This window comes from Giraffa tippelskirchi, chromosome 13 (assembly GCF_054371585.1).
Source record: "Giraffa tippelskirchi isolate mGirTip1 chromosome 13, T2T-mGirTip1v1.2.pri, whole genome shotgun sequence".
Taxonomy (NCBI): domain Eukaryota; kingdom Metazoa; phylum Chordata; class Mammalia; order Artiodactyla; family Giraffidae; genus Giraffa; species Giraffa tippelskirchi.
The window spans coordinates 103,881,871-103,893,965 of NC_137287.1; the positions used below are offsets into that span (position 1 = coordinate 103,881,871).

The 12,095-nt window shown below is 53.8% G+C and overlaps 1 protein-coding gene and 1 long non-coding RNA gene across 6 annotated transcripts in view; both read right to left on the reverse strand.

Annotated features, from left to right (window-relative positions):
- The window catches only part of NOL4L (nucleolar protein 4 like), a 131,586-nt gene that overhangs the window by 60,665 nt on the left and 58,826 nt on the right, over positions 1 to 12,095 (reverse strand). For all 5 annotated transcript variants that reach the window (XR_014073822.1, XM_081559623.1, XM_081559625.1 and 2 more), the window contains exon 4: positions 4,237 to 4,346. Coding sequence is in view for 4 of the 5 variants with exons in the window: in XM_081559623.1 (XP_081415749.1) it covers positions 4,237 to 4,346 (110 nt within the window). In the remaining variant the exon portion in view is untranslated. The remainder of the gene's footprint in view (positions 1 to 4,236; positions 4,347 to 12,095) is intronic.
- On the reverse strand, positions 5,121 to 7,664 carry LOC145533081 (uncharacterized). Its single transcript, XR_014073826.1, has 2 exons — positions 7,601 to 7,664; positions 5,121 to 6,839 (listed from the first exon to the last, which is right to left on the reverse strand). It is a non-coding gene; the product is annotated as an uncharacterized LOC145533081 (long non-coding RNA).

A 12,095-nucleotide genomic window follows, 5' to 3' on the forward strand; every position in this document is an offset into this window, starting at 1 on the left:
TCTTCTGTTGGCAGGCCTTTCGGGGTCAGAGGGATGCTGCAGGGAATGAAATTACTCTCAGAGCCTTGCCTTGAGACATGGTGTTTGACAGCAGCAGAGCCAGACCCGTGTTGTACCGGGACAGGGAGCCATTCACCCTCTCAAACGGGAGCCCTGTTCTGACGTCACTACAGGCAGTGTTAGCCGTCTAGTCATGTCCAACTCTTTGCAAACCCATGGGCTGTAGCCTGCTAGGTTCCTCTGTCCATGGGGTTCTCCAGGCAAGAATACTGGAGTGGGTTGCCATTCCCTTCTCCAGGGGATCTTCCTGACTCAGGGATCAAACCTGGGTCTCCTGCATTGCAGGCAGATTCCTTATGGTCTGAGTCGTCTAAGCCACTAGGGAAGCTACATTTTCACTACAGGAAAGAAGCTACCAATTCAAGTAAGTGTATTTTTAGTTTTCAACTCAAGCTGAAAAATCAAAGACACCTGGGTCCTTGGCCTTTCCTTGCTGCTGCAGATAAATAACCTGGTAAGCAGTGTGACTTCTTGTTTTGCCACGTGCCTGGCTCTTGAAGTGGGATCACGGTGCTGGTTGAGAGGCTGAGGCCTCGAGCGCTCACTGCGGCGCATGCGGTACGGGAGGCTGATGTCTGGAGGGCCCCAGGCGGGAGGGCCTCCTCGCACACACCGCCTCTCCTGCCAAGGGTGTGCAAGGAGGGGCTGCATTTTTACCTTCTACCACACACTGAGGAAGGTTGGGGACATTCAGAGGGCCCCCATTTGGGAAACCAGGAATGGAGGTGAAGATACAGCCAACTCCACTGTCAACTCAGGCCACCTCAATCTCAGCCTCAGCCCCAAGCCCCTGGGGAAAAACACCTCCAGGGCGACTTATCCAGGAACTTCCATTCATTCACAGACGCCCATTAAGTGCTTTATATGCTGGACTTCCTTGATGGTCCAGTGGTTAAGAATCCACCTGTCATATATTCAGAGAAAAACATGGCCCCAAAAGATCCATGCACCCCAGTGTTCACTGCAGCACTGGTTACAATAGCCAAGACATGGAAGCAACCTAAATGTCCATCAACAGAGGAATGGATAGAAAAGATGTGGTACATGTACACAATGGAATATTACTCAGCCATTAAAAAGAATGAAATAAGGCCATTTGCAGCAACATGGATGGACCTAGAGAGTGTCAAAATGAGTGAAGTAAGCCAGACAGCGAAGGAGAAATATCATATGACATCCCTTATATGTGGAGTATAAAAAGAAATGATATAAATGAACTAACTTACAAAACAGAAAGAAACTCACAGACTTAGGGAACGAACTCATGGTTGCTGGGGGCGGTGGGTGGGAAGGGATAGTCAGGGACTTTGGGTACGTCCTGTACACACTGGTTGCTATATTTAAAATGGATAACCACAAAGAGCTACTGTAGAGCACAGGGAATTGTGCTCAATGTGATGTGCCAGCCTGGATGGGAGTGGGGTTTGGGGGCAAATGGATATAGACGTTTGGCTGAGCCCCTTTCCTGTTCACCTGAAACTATCACATTGTTAATCAGCTATACCCCAATAGAAAATGTTCTTAGTGTTAAAAAATAATAATTAAATTAAAAAAAAAAAAACAAAAGAATCTGCCTGCCAATGCAGGGGACACAGGTTCCATCCCTGGTCGGGGAAGATTCCACAAGCCCGTGTGCCCCAACTACTGAGCCCGTGCTCTCTAGCCCATGCTCTGCAAACATGAGAAACCACCACAGTGAGAAGCCACCACAGTAGGAAGCCCACATGTCACAACTAGAGAAAGCCCATGTGCAGCAATGAAGACCCAAAGCAGCCATAAATAAATAAATAAAAAGTGTTAAAAGTGCTTACATGCCCAATGCTGTGCTTCTCCCACTTTTCTTTAGCTTCAGAACTGCTCACATTCTCTGCACCAGCCATACCAGCCTCTCAAATTGTCCTCCCTCAAACCACAGGGCCTTTGCACAAGCTGTCTCCTCTGACTGGTGCTCTCTTCCCTGAAGATCTAATTCAGCTCAAGCATCCTCTTCTAAGGCAAACCTTCCTGACCCCTGTGTCAGTCCCCCCATCATGCCCATCTAAGTACTCATGGCACCACATGTCTCCTGCCTGGCACTTGTCACAGCTGTACCCATGATGGCTGGTTAATCTCTACCTCAACTGCTGCTACCTGCTATGAGCTTAGCACTTGAGTGTGATTTTTTTCATTAGTGTCTGTCTCTCCCCAGATCATAAGGAGAGCTGGGAATGGTGCTGTCTTTGGTCATCCCTAGAGCCTGGCTCTTGGAGTAGGGCTCCATAAATATTTGTTAAATGACTGAATCCTTGTCAATGCACCTAACTAGCTTCCCTGGTGGCTCAGACAGTAATGAATCTGCCTGCAATGCAGTAGACCCGGGTTCGACCCCTGGGTCGGGAAGAAAGAGTTGGACACGACTGAGCAACTAACACACACACACACACACACACACACACACACACACACACACCAGTCTTAATGCCCCTTGGGTGCATGCATGCTAAGTCACTCAGTCATGTCCAACTCTTTGCGTCCCTATGGACTGTAACCCGCCAGGCTCCTCTGTCCATGGGATTCTCCAGGCAAGAATACTGGAGTAGCTGCCATGCCCTCCTCCAGGGGATCTTCTCGACCCAGGGATGGAACCCATGCCTCTTACCTCTCCAGCACTGGTAGGCAGGTTCAGTACCACAAGCACCACCTGGGAAACCCCTTAGTGCCCCCAGAGAAAGCAGGAATTTGTATAACCAAATGAAACATACCAAGATCCATTAATGAGGGATCCCAGTGTGGGCTGCACTGACCACTACTGGTTCTGGTGGTGAACTGGGCTCAAGCGCCATTTTGAAAGAAAAGAAAAGAAAAGCCATGGGGCTGAACTCCTGCTGTTTGGCTATTTGAGTGCCTTTGTGCTTCACCCCACATAGTGGTGCTTAGATTTTATAACTGTTACTTCTGTTAGAGCAACACTCTTATAACTGGCATTTCCTGCACAAAACAACTTTGCGGTTTTGAGTAGAAAACCTGACACCATTATCCCCACTGACACTGTTTTTGAGTCCATGAAGTTTCTTAGGGATGCGACCGTCATAGAAAAGAGAACATCTCAGATAAAAAGACGGGAGAGACGCAAACAACTCCACCACCCAGAGCCCAGCTTACTTCATTTGACCTTTTGAGGCTGTGGGGATGGGCGGGCCACCACACCTCCTCCTCAGGGCAATGCAGAACTCAAGCCAAACAGCTCAGATCCTCAGACCCCAGCCCCAGATGCTACCTGAGCACCTCCAGCCACATCCCCTCAGAGCTGGTGGCAGCGCTGTCACCCTCCTCGGTGGACACATGCTCAGGTTGTCAAGGAGACCAGCCACATCCCAGATGGAACACACCCAGGGCTGGAAGTCAGATTTCCAATGGAGAAAACAACCCATTCCCCTAGCCGAGCCTCAAAGATACGGCAGGTTCAAATGTCACAGCTGATGAGAAAGCTTGAAGCAGGAGGTGAGACACTCTGACTCTGGGTTGGGGCAGTGGTCAGGGAGGTGGGGTAGCGCTCACGCAGTCCTTCTCTGAAAGACAGTCAGGCTACTCGCCTTGCAAAGGGCTAGAAGGTGGGCTGTGGAGGGAGGTAGGCAGGAGCGGTTTTCTTTTCACAGCCTGTTTCCATGGTGCCTGACAGCCCTGGGCAATCCACAGCTGGGCAGTCTTGGACAGCCCATATGGGGGGGTGGGGGTGCGGGCAGGGCCTTATCTCACCCTGGGCCACCCTCCCCGGCCCATCCTCCAGGCCCGCCTAGGCCCCAAGAGTGACAGAGGCCACAGGCAGGTGGGGCCTTCCTCTCGCCTCCCCAGGGAAAGGAGAAGAGTGGCACAGCAAAGGGCAGAGCAGGGCGAGGATAAGCCGAGAGCCAAGGTCAGCAGCTCTTACCTCCCCCCGACTTCCACCCCCTTGCCCCTGCCCTTAAGGAAAGTTTCCCTGAAGACCTGGCAAGGCGGTCTGCCCAGCAGACCTTCTTACTTAGGAACGCGTTCCTTCCCTCCTCTCAGTCCGGACTGCCCGGCCCAGATAACCAGATAAGGGCCTCTTTGGTTTCCCGTGTGTTTACACAGGCTGTGGCCCCACATCTCGGAAAGGCTCAACCACATCCAGGCAAGTTAGGATGCCTCCAGGTGGGGCGAGGGGGGCGGATGCCTTACCTGTTCCTGGGAATTCATCACGCGCAACTTCATCTGCTTCAGGTACGTGGAGGTGAGGGGCATGTTGTAATCGATGATCCCGGAGACCAGAGGAGATGGAGGCTCGTTTTCTGGCGGAGAGAAGAAAAGGAAGCCCCTTTCAGCCTGTGCAGGTGGGCTGCCAGCAGCCTTGCACCCATGTGGGGAACCCAACACGGGGCCCAGGGAGGAGGCCAGGCGGGCAGGTGGTCTCTGACTCGTGGAGCGCCCACCGTATCTGGCCCATGGATGTGGACTGCACGGTGCTGAGAGTGTTTCTCAACTAAGTGACCGTGGTTAGTAAGAGAGTTCACAGTTGAAAACCGGGCATTTCTGGCTTCTTTGAAAAATGGAAGGTCTGGACGCACAGGGCCCTCACTCGCACATGGCAAACACCCACTGCAGCTGAGCCTCTCCTTTTAGACAGGGCTCGAGGGCTCTGTTCTACCGCAATGTCCACCTGTTTCTATTGCCCTGCACACTTGCACTCAACGATGATGCTTGCCAGGCCCCTGAAGTCAAATATGTAAGTTTCCTATGCTGGTCTAAGCCCACTCTCATGCCACACTGCCCCACGCTGACTCTCACCCGCCACAGCATCCTCCCTAAAGCCGCCAGGGACCACCTGGCTCATGGGTCTGGGCCAGGCCTCCAGTCCACCCAAATTCTAGTTCCTCTTTAACCACATGGAGAGGAGCATTATTCCTCCCTTTTATTGCTTTCTTGTCCTGAAGATCAAAGTAACACATATTCCTTTTGTAGAGCATTTGCAAAGTGTGGAAAGACGTAAAGAAAAAAAAAAAAGTCCATAATTGCACCAAGCAGCTTGGCATATGCTTCTGTTTATTTTTTCCTCTGTGATTTCCTTTTTACATACTTGATATCATAATGCATACCGAGAATAACAGTCTGCTTTGAAACCTTTTTTTTGCTTAACATTTTGTCATAGGCATTTCCCCTACCATCAAAAATCTCGTTTTGCTTTGCAAATATAACTTTTATACCCCTGTATTGTTTTATTGTATGTTCTGTAAGTTACTCCCTTACGATTGGCTACTTAGGCTATTTGCTATCAGGGGCTACTTATAAACACTGCTGGGAACATCTCTGTATGTGAATACTGGTCTGTATTTGCGATCGTTTCCATTTTAGACCAGATTCCAAAACATGGAATTCATGGGTCAAATGGTAGGAATATTTAACAACTTTTTTTGTTTTTCCTTGAGCTCACCCAGAGGCATGTGGGATCTTAGTTAGAACAAGGGATCTTAGTTAGAACAAGTTAGTTATAGAACGAGGATCGAACCCACGTCTCCTGCACTGGAAGTGCGGAGCCTTAACCACTGGCAAGTACCTACTCAACGGCTCTTGGAATGTCTGTCACGCAGCCTTCTGTGAAGGCTCCTGCAGTGGACCAGCCTGCCACTGTGCTGTGCATCTTAGGTGCCACTGTGAGTGCCATTTAGGAGCAACTGCAACGGCGCAGGAGTAAGTCAACAAGACGGGAAGCATGATTCAAGGGAAGCCCATCACCACTCTTTACAGTCCAGCCTCCCCTTCATATGTCTCCTGCTGTGACCAAGCTGGAAACCCTGGAGCCACCTGCTGGGACCCGTCACACAAAGCAGGGCCTCATTTCGTCATTTAGTCACTTGACCTGGCTTCACCCTCTGTCTGGGGAGCCATCATGGTTACCTGTTTTCTGGCTGCCTCCTCTCTCAGCCTCCAAGGGTGCCAGGCCTTTGACTCAAGTGCTCCTTGGCAGCTAGTTCTATCTGTGGGCTGGGGTTGCAGTGGTGTGAGAAGTAGGGACGACTTTCTGATGAGCTGAAGCCTGCGTGCCGCCACTGGCACCATGCCCAGGAGGACGGGCTGGAGGGAAGCCGGTGACTGGTGAGTTGGAGGAAGGCAGGGACCTGCTGAAGCTGCCACTCAGAGCCGGAGTCCAGGCTAGCAGGCCCCCACAACCTTGAAAGCACTGCTGAGTGGAAGAAGCCAGACGCCATGGGACAAACAGTGGGTGATTCCGCGTGGATGGGGCAGCTGGAACAGGCATGTTCACACAGACAGAAAGTAGAAGAGGGGCTACCAGGGCCAAGGGATCTGGGGATGGGAGTTACTGCTTCACGGGGCTGCAGGTTCTGTTTGGCAGGACAAAAAGTTTTGGAAAATAGACGGTGGTGATGACTGCTGGGCAGTGAGTATAACACCACTGAGTTGTACACTTAAAATTTATTAAAATGGCAAGTTTTGCGTTATATTTTATCACAGTAAAGAAAAATGGCTCCCGCAAACAGGAGAGCAAAACTAGCCATGGGGCACCAGGGCAGTTCCTACTTGGCGAGGATAGAACAGTCCTGTAGAGAACAGGGTCCACGCATCTTGAGGTGGTACCCATCTGGTGACTGTACTGCTTGAATAACATTTTCTATCAAGTTTCATAAAAACGCAGAGCTTCATTTTGCTTTTTTTAAAAAAAAAAAAAAAAAAAGTGTGGCCATGCTGTGTGGCTTGCGGAGGGAGTTTAGTTCCCAGACCAGGGATCGAACCCAGTCCCCTGCAGTGGAAGTGCTGAGCCCTAACCACTGGACCACCAGGGAATCCCTTGTTGAGTTTTTGAAAGCCATGTTGTCATATGCAGAAATGTTCGTTCTTCCAGGACTCCCTAATAGGAAGTCTCAGAAGCTGGTTTGAAAAATGGGCCAAACTCTTCCTTCTATTAAGGGAGTCCTTCCTGGTTCTGTGCCAGAGGGCTTCTCTGACGGCGCACACTGGCCCCACTGGCACAGACGCCCAGTGCTGTGGGGAAACGAGAATTCGTTTTTGTGACTGTGGGTCCTCTTCTTCTTGCCGCCCCACCATCTACCCAGACCTGACCTCTTCAACCCAGGGTGGGGGGGCACGCTGGGACCTGCCCACCCACCCCCACCCCACCCCCGCAACTCCACGAGGCCGGACGCACTGTGTGAGGCAGAGCCCGCAGCCACACTGAGACAGTGTCATCCAAAAGAGCCACGGTTCCTGTTTTGGAGTGAGGGTCTTCGGACGAAGAATGTGGCCGTTTCCATTTTGTTTCCTCAGAGACGCGGCTGTCTGCTGAGAAGTTGCTGGACAACGTGGTACGTGAGAAGGGCCCCCCACCCTAAGGGTCCCCAGTCAGAGCCTCACACGAAGACTTCATCAGGTGACGTGGCGACACTCTGCGTTTCGTTGTTCTTGGAGGCCGGACACTGTTCCTTTACCAATGGTCACCCGTGTCCTGCCTGAAATGCCATGAATCCTTACAAAGGGGTAACTTAAGAAAAAAAAAAACCAGGGCCTTCCCTAGTGGTCCAGTGGTTAAGACTCTGCACTTCTACTGCAGTGGGTGAGGGTTCCATTCCTGGTCTGGGAACTAAGATCCTTTGCGCCTGGCGACACGGTCAGAAAAAAAAAAAGTAATATTAAAAATATAAAAACAAATAAATAAAAATTTTAAAGCCAAGGTTCAGCTAAGTTTAGGGTGGGGAAAAACCCACAATGGCTGGGAAGGTGCTCTTGGGAAGTGGGAGAAGGGGTCTTCCTTGGCCTGTTCCCTCCGCAGCACGTCCACAGATCAGAAACTGCTTCCGGTGCCCAGAGGTGAGCCAGGAGAGCTCAGAAAGAGGAGGTTGGATGCCCTCGTGAGGGGTGGGGAGCCGGACACCCTGGACACACAGATGAATCCATCAGAGATCCGTGTGCCATGAAATGCTTGCGTCCGCAGTTTCAGAAGTGAGGGCTCTGTCAGGGAGGCAGGACCTTGGCAGACAGGAGACATTCCCGGGGAGGGAATGCGCCAGGGAGCTGGCTGTGGGAGGTCAGGGCTTGGGCCACACCGCAGCCAAGAGACAGGCGGGCAGGTTTTTGGCAGTGAGGGAGCTGAACGGTTCTGGGGTTGATAAGCACCCCACACACAGACTTATAGGAAGGAGCTAAGGAACAGCGCCAGTGGGGGCTCCCTGGAGTCACGTGCTCACGTGGGGAGGTGGGGGATGAGCGAAAGTGAACCCATGAACGAAGAAGCAGCAGCTTCCCCGGGCTCTGCTGGATGGGCCAGGTCCCTGCCGTGGTCAACAAACACAGGGGCCACGTTCGAGCCACTCCAAGGAACTGAGACCACCAGTGAGTTCAGAGTTAGTAAGGGTCACGGAGCTGAAATAACCCCTTAGGTGGCTGGTGAGAGAGGCAGAGGAATCACCCGAAGAAATGTTTCGACACTTTTTTGCCAAGGAAACCTGAAACCAGCCCCAGCACTAGACCTAGCTTTACAGGCCGTTGAAAAGAGCCCGTGACACAGAGGCTCTCCCCAGGCCAAGCTGAGCGCTGACCATAGCCCGGCCCCAGTGACATCTGCCAATCAACGCAAACTCCAGCTGAGGAGGTGGCCTGGATCCTCCAGGTGGGAGCACAGGGTGGCAAATTCTCTTGAGTGTCCACCCACGGGAATGGAAGAACTCCTCAGTCCAGAGACACTGTAGTTTGTGGGTGTCAGGGCAAGAGTTCTCAGGGTCAGGGCTGGGGGGGGAGGTGAAGGATGTGTGTGCAATAAAGGCCTGGTGCAGAGGAAACGTGGGACCGGCCAACCTGCCACAGGGTTCAGATTTGGAACTAGAGATCCCAGGCCTGGGGCTGGCTTAGAAGGTGATGAAAAAAAAAAACCCTCTCTTCAGGGAGGAGAATCAATAGGTCAGCAAGTCTTCAAGGAGCACCGAAGGGTGTGCATTCATGGCAGGGATGGTGGGGGGAAGGGCACAGGGCCCCTGGGCCCAGCAGGGCGGGACTGATGGCCAGTCCATTAGCACTCTAAGGAGGAAGAGCTCCAGGGCCGCTGGCGTAGGTCCAGGCAGCTTTGTGGAGGGGCTATTTCCACAGGACTTCTGTTCAGTCACTTGGACGACAGCTACTGAGCCCTGCCAGGGCTCCACGCAGACCTTCCTGCGTGAGGCTCCCAAGGACTCCGTGAGGTGGGTGCTCATGTTAACAGCCCCAGTTTACAGATGAGGCAACCTCCCCAGGTTACACAGGGGCGAGAGGTGAGAGAGGGCAGGCCAGCGCAGGAGAGGCTGCAGGGGCAGAGAAACGAGCCGGAATGGGGTCATGTGGGGCAGGACAGGAAGGGGGAGCTCTGGAGGGGCCAGGCAGGGAGGGGTTGAAAACCACTGCAGGGGCGCTACCGCCTGAGTGGACAGCTCTGGCTGAGGAGGGACCCTTTGGGAGGTAACCGGCGTTGCCTGCTGCTAACTCCTTGTCTGCAGCCACGCAAACAGCATTTTGTCATGTCCAAGAAAAGTGAGATGTGCCCTCTCCCGAAGCCCCTCTCCACAGCAGCCCAGGGCTGGGACCAGGGCACACCCGGCTCTCATCTTTGCCTCCTCTCCGCCCAGACTCGCTGGTGGAGCTGGGAGGCCCTGGAATTTCCCATCCTCGGACTTCCTGATCCTCACAGCCTCCTTTGTTTGTGCTCCTGGCGCTGGGGGAGGGCATGGGACTGTCCAGCACAGCCCCCCCACCTCCACCCCCTTCTCGCCCCCAGGCCACCACCGAGCAGGGGAGGCTGCACTGCTTCCTTTCTTTCTTTCTAACACGAGGCCAGGAAGCAAGGCGTCCTCCCAGCCGCCCCTCGAGAACTCTCCATCCTGTTCCATGTCCCTCTCCCGCCCCACCTTCCTGGGACAGGAACCTGGGGCCTGCCTGTGGGGCCAGGCGCAGGCTCTGATTTCCCGGAGGGCGGGTGAAGGAGGAGGGGAGGCTGGCAGAGCAGAGCAGAGCAGGGGTGCCTGTGAAAGAGCAGTCGCTGCAGCTGACCACATCCAGAGAGGCCAGCCTGGTGGGCGGAGACAGCGTCTCCACGCTCTCAGCTGGGGCAGGAGATGGGAGGACCTGCCAGCTGACGACAGGGGTCCAGGCACGAATGCCTCTGACCATTGAGCAGACAGCGGAGCCTTTCAGCCTCTAAGGCTCTCCACTAGCTGCCTCCAGCCTCCACTAGCAGCTTTCAGCCCAGTGGCCAGGCTGTGGGTGCTTGCCTGGGTGGGTGACTGTGTGTCTCTTCGTGGGACACCTGGAAGCTGGCAGCCTTGTGTTTGGCTGGGACAACAACACTGGGTGGAATCAGGGACAGGCTGATGTTTCCCAGGCACCTGTCACACCAAGCGCCCTACAGAACGAGCTCGTTTAATTCAACTTCATCCTCATGAAAACCCCAAGAGCGAAGTGTTGTTCCCGTTTGCTAATAGGAAGGTAAGTTCTCCTGCCTTCTGTGGGACCTTGGACAAATGATATTATCGCACCACCTCTCTGTGCCTTCTCTCCTCAGCTGTGAACCGGCACAGACACCTCTCAGGATCACAGCAGCTGCTGTGAGCAGCTGATGTTCAGAGAGGTTCTCGAAACCCGCTGAGGGACACACAGCCGGGAGCAGGGCAGCACACCCAGGCCTGCCTGACCCCAAGCCCACCTTCTGAGACACTGAGGCCACGCTGCCTCCGGCTCTCTTGAGATCTCCTCCTCTCCCTGTGTGGGCAGCTCCACTCCTGGGGACAGGGAAGTGGCATTCGGCCTGAGGACAGGCGAGGATGGGCGTGGTGCAGACTTATTCCCCTTGCCCTCTTCCTGCTGGACAGGGAGGCTCCAGCACAGAACCCACGAAGCTGGACACGAGGACCGTCCTCCACACCAGCAGGGAGAAGGCAGCAGAATAGACGGAGCCTGCAGACACCCGACAGCAGCCCACAAACACAGCCTCTCCTGGCTGCCCTCTGTTCCCTCAGGTTCTGTGTCTGACTTCGCCAGTCGCTATGGAAATGACAAGGGCAGCACAGGAGGGGACAGGCGGATGAGTGGGCAGGGACGATGCAGCTACCACCAGGGCCTGCGCCCCTGGGACGCGGACCCGGGCAGGGTGGGGAGGACAACAGGGAAAGTCTCCTAGCCCAGCGGCAGGTGCCAAGGGGGCTGTCTTAGCACAGGGGTTGCAGCTGCTCAGCTGGGGCCAGGCCATGTGGGGCAGGGGGCCTCCCTCAGGCCTCAGGCGTTATCACAATAACTGCCACCGCCTCAGTTCCCTCGTCCTGTGCGGCAGCCTTGCCCTAGGTACAGGGTTTAACTCTCAAATTTCATCAGGACCCTGCCCTTCTCTCCCACTATCAGGTAGGTGCCGTTATTAACTCCATTTCATACATGAGGAAACTAGGCTTAGAGAGGTAAAGTCACTTGTTCAGGACACATGGTTACTGAGTGGCAGAGCTAGAATTCGAATGCACTCAGTGTGGCCCTGGCGCCCCTGGCTCTTAAACCAGGAACCCAGCACTTATGAGGAATGAACTACATTAACTCCTGTCCCTCATACATCAGCAGCTATCCGATGAACTCAGTGAAGTAGCCGTGGCCTAATGGCCCCCAAGGACAGGAAAGCCTCTGGGTTTGTGAAGTGGCTGCTGTCCAAAGTCGCATCAGGGACCGACTACCAGCCAGGAAAAAGACTCTGATGCTGGGGAAGATCGAAGGCAAGAGGAGAAGGGGATGACAGAGGATGAGATGGTTGGATGGCATCATCAACTCAATGGACGTGAGTTTGAGCAAATTCTGGGAGATGGTGAAGGACAGGGAAGCCTGGCGTGCTGCAGTCCACGGGGTTGCAAAGAGTCAGATAAGACAGAGCGACTGAACTACCAGCAGGAGGAAAACCCCACTGGCGTCTATGTTCCAATGCCCTGCTGTCACTGGGCGATGCTATTGGTTTTCACCACATTTGGTGGATGCCACCCGGGCACCGCCTGAGGAAGTGGCTCACCCTTTTGTTCCCATCCTCAGGCAAACAC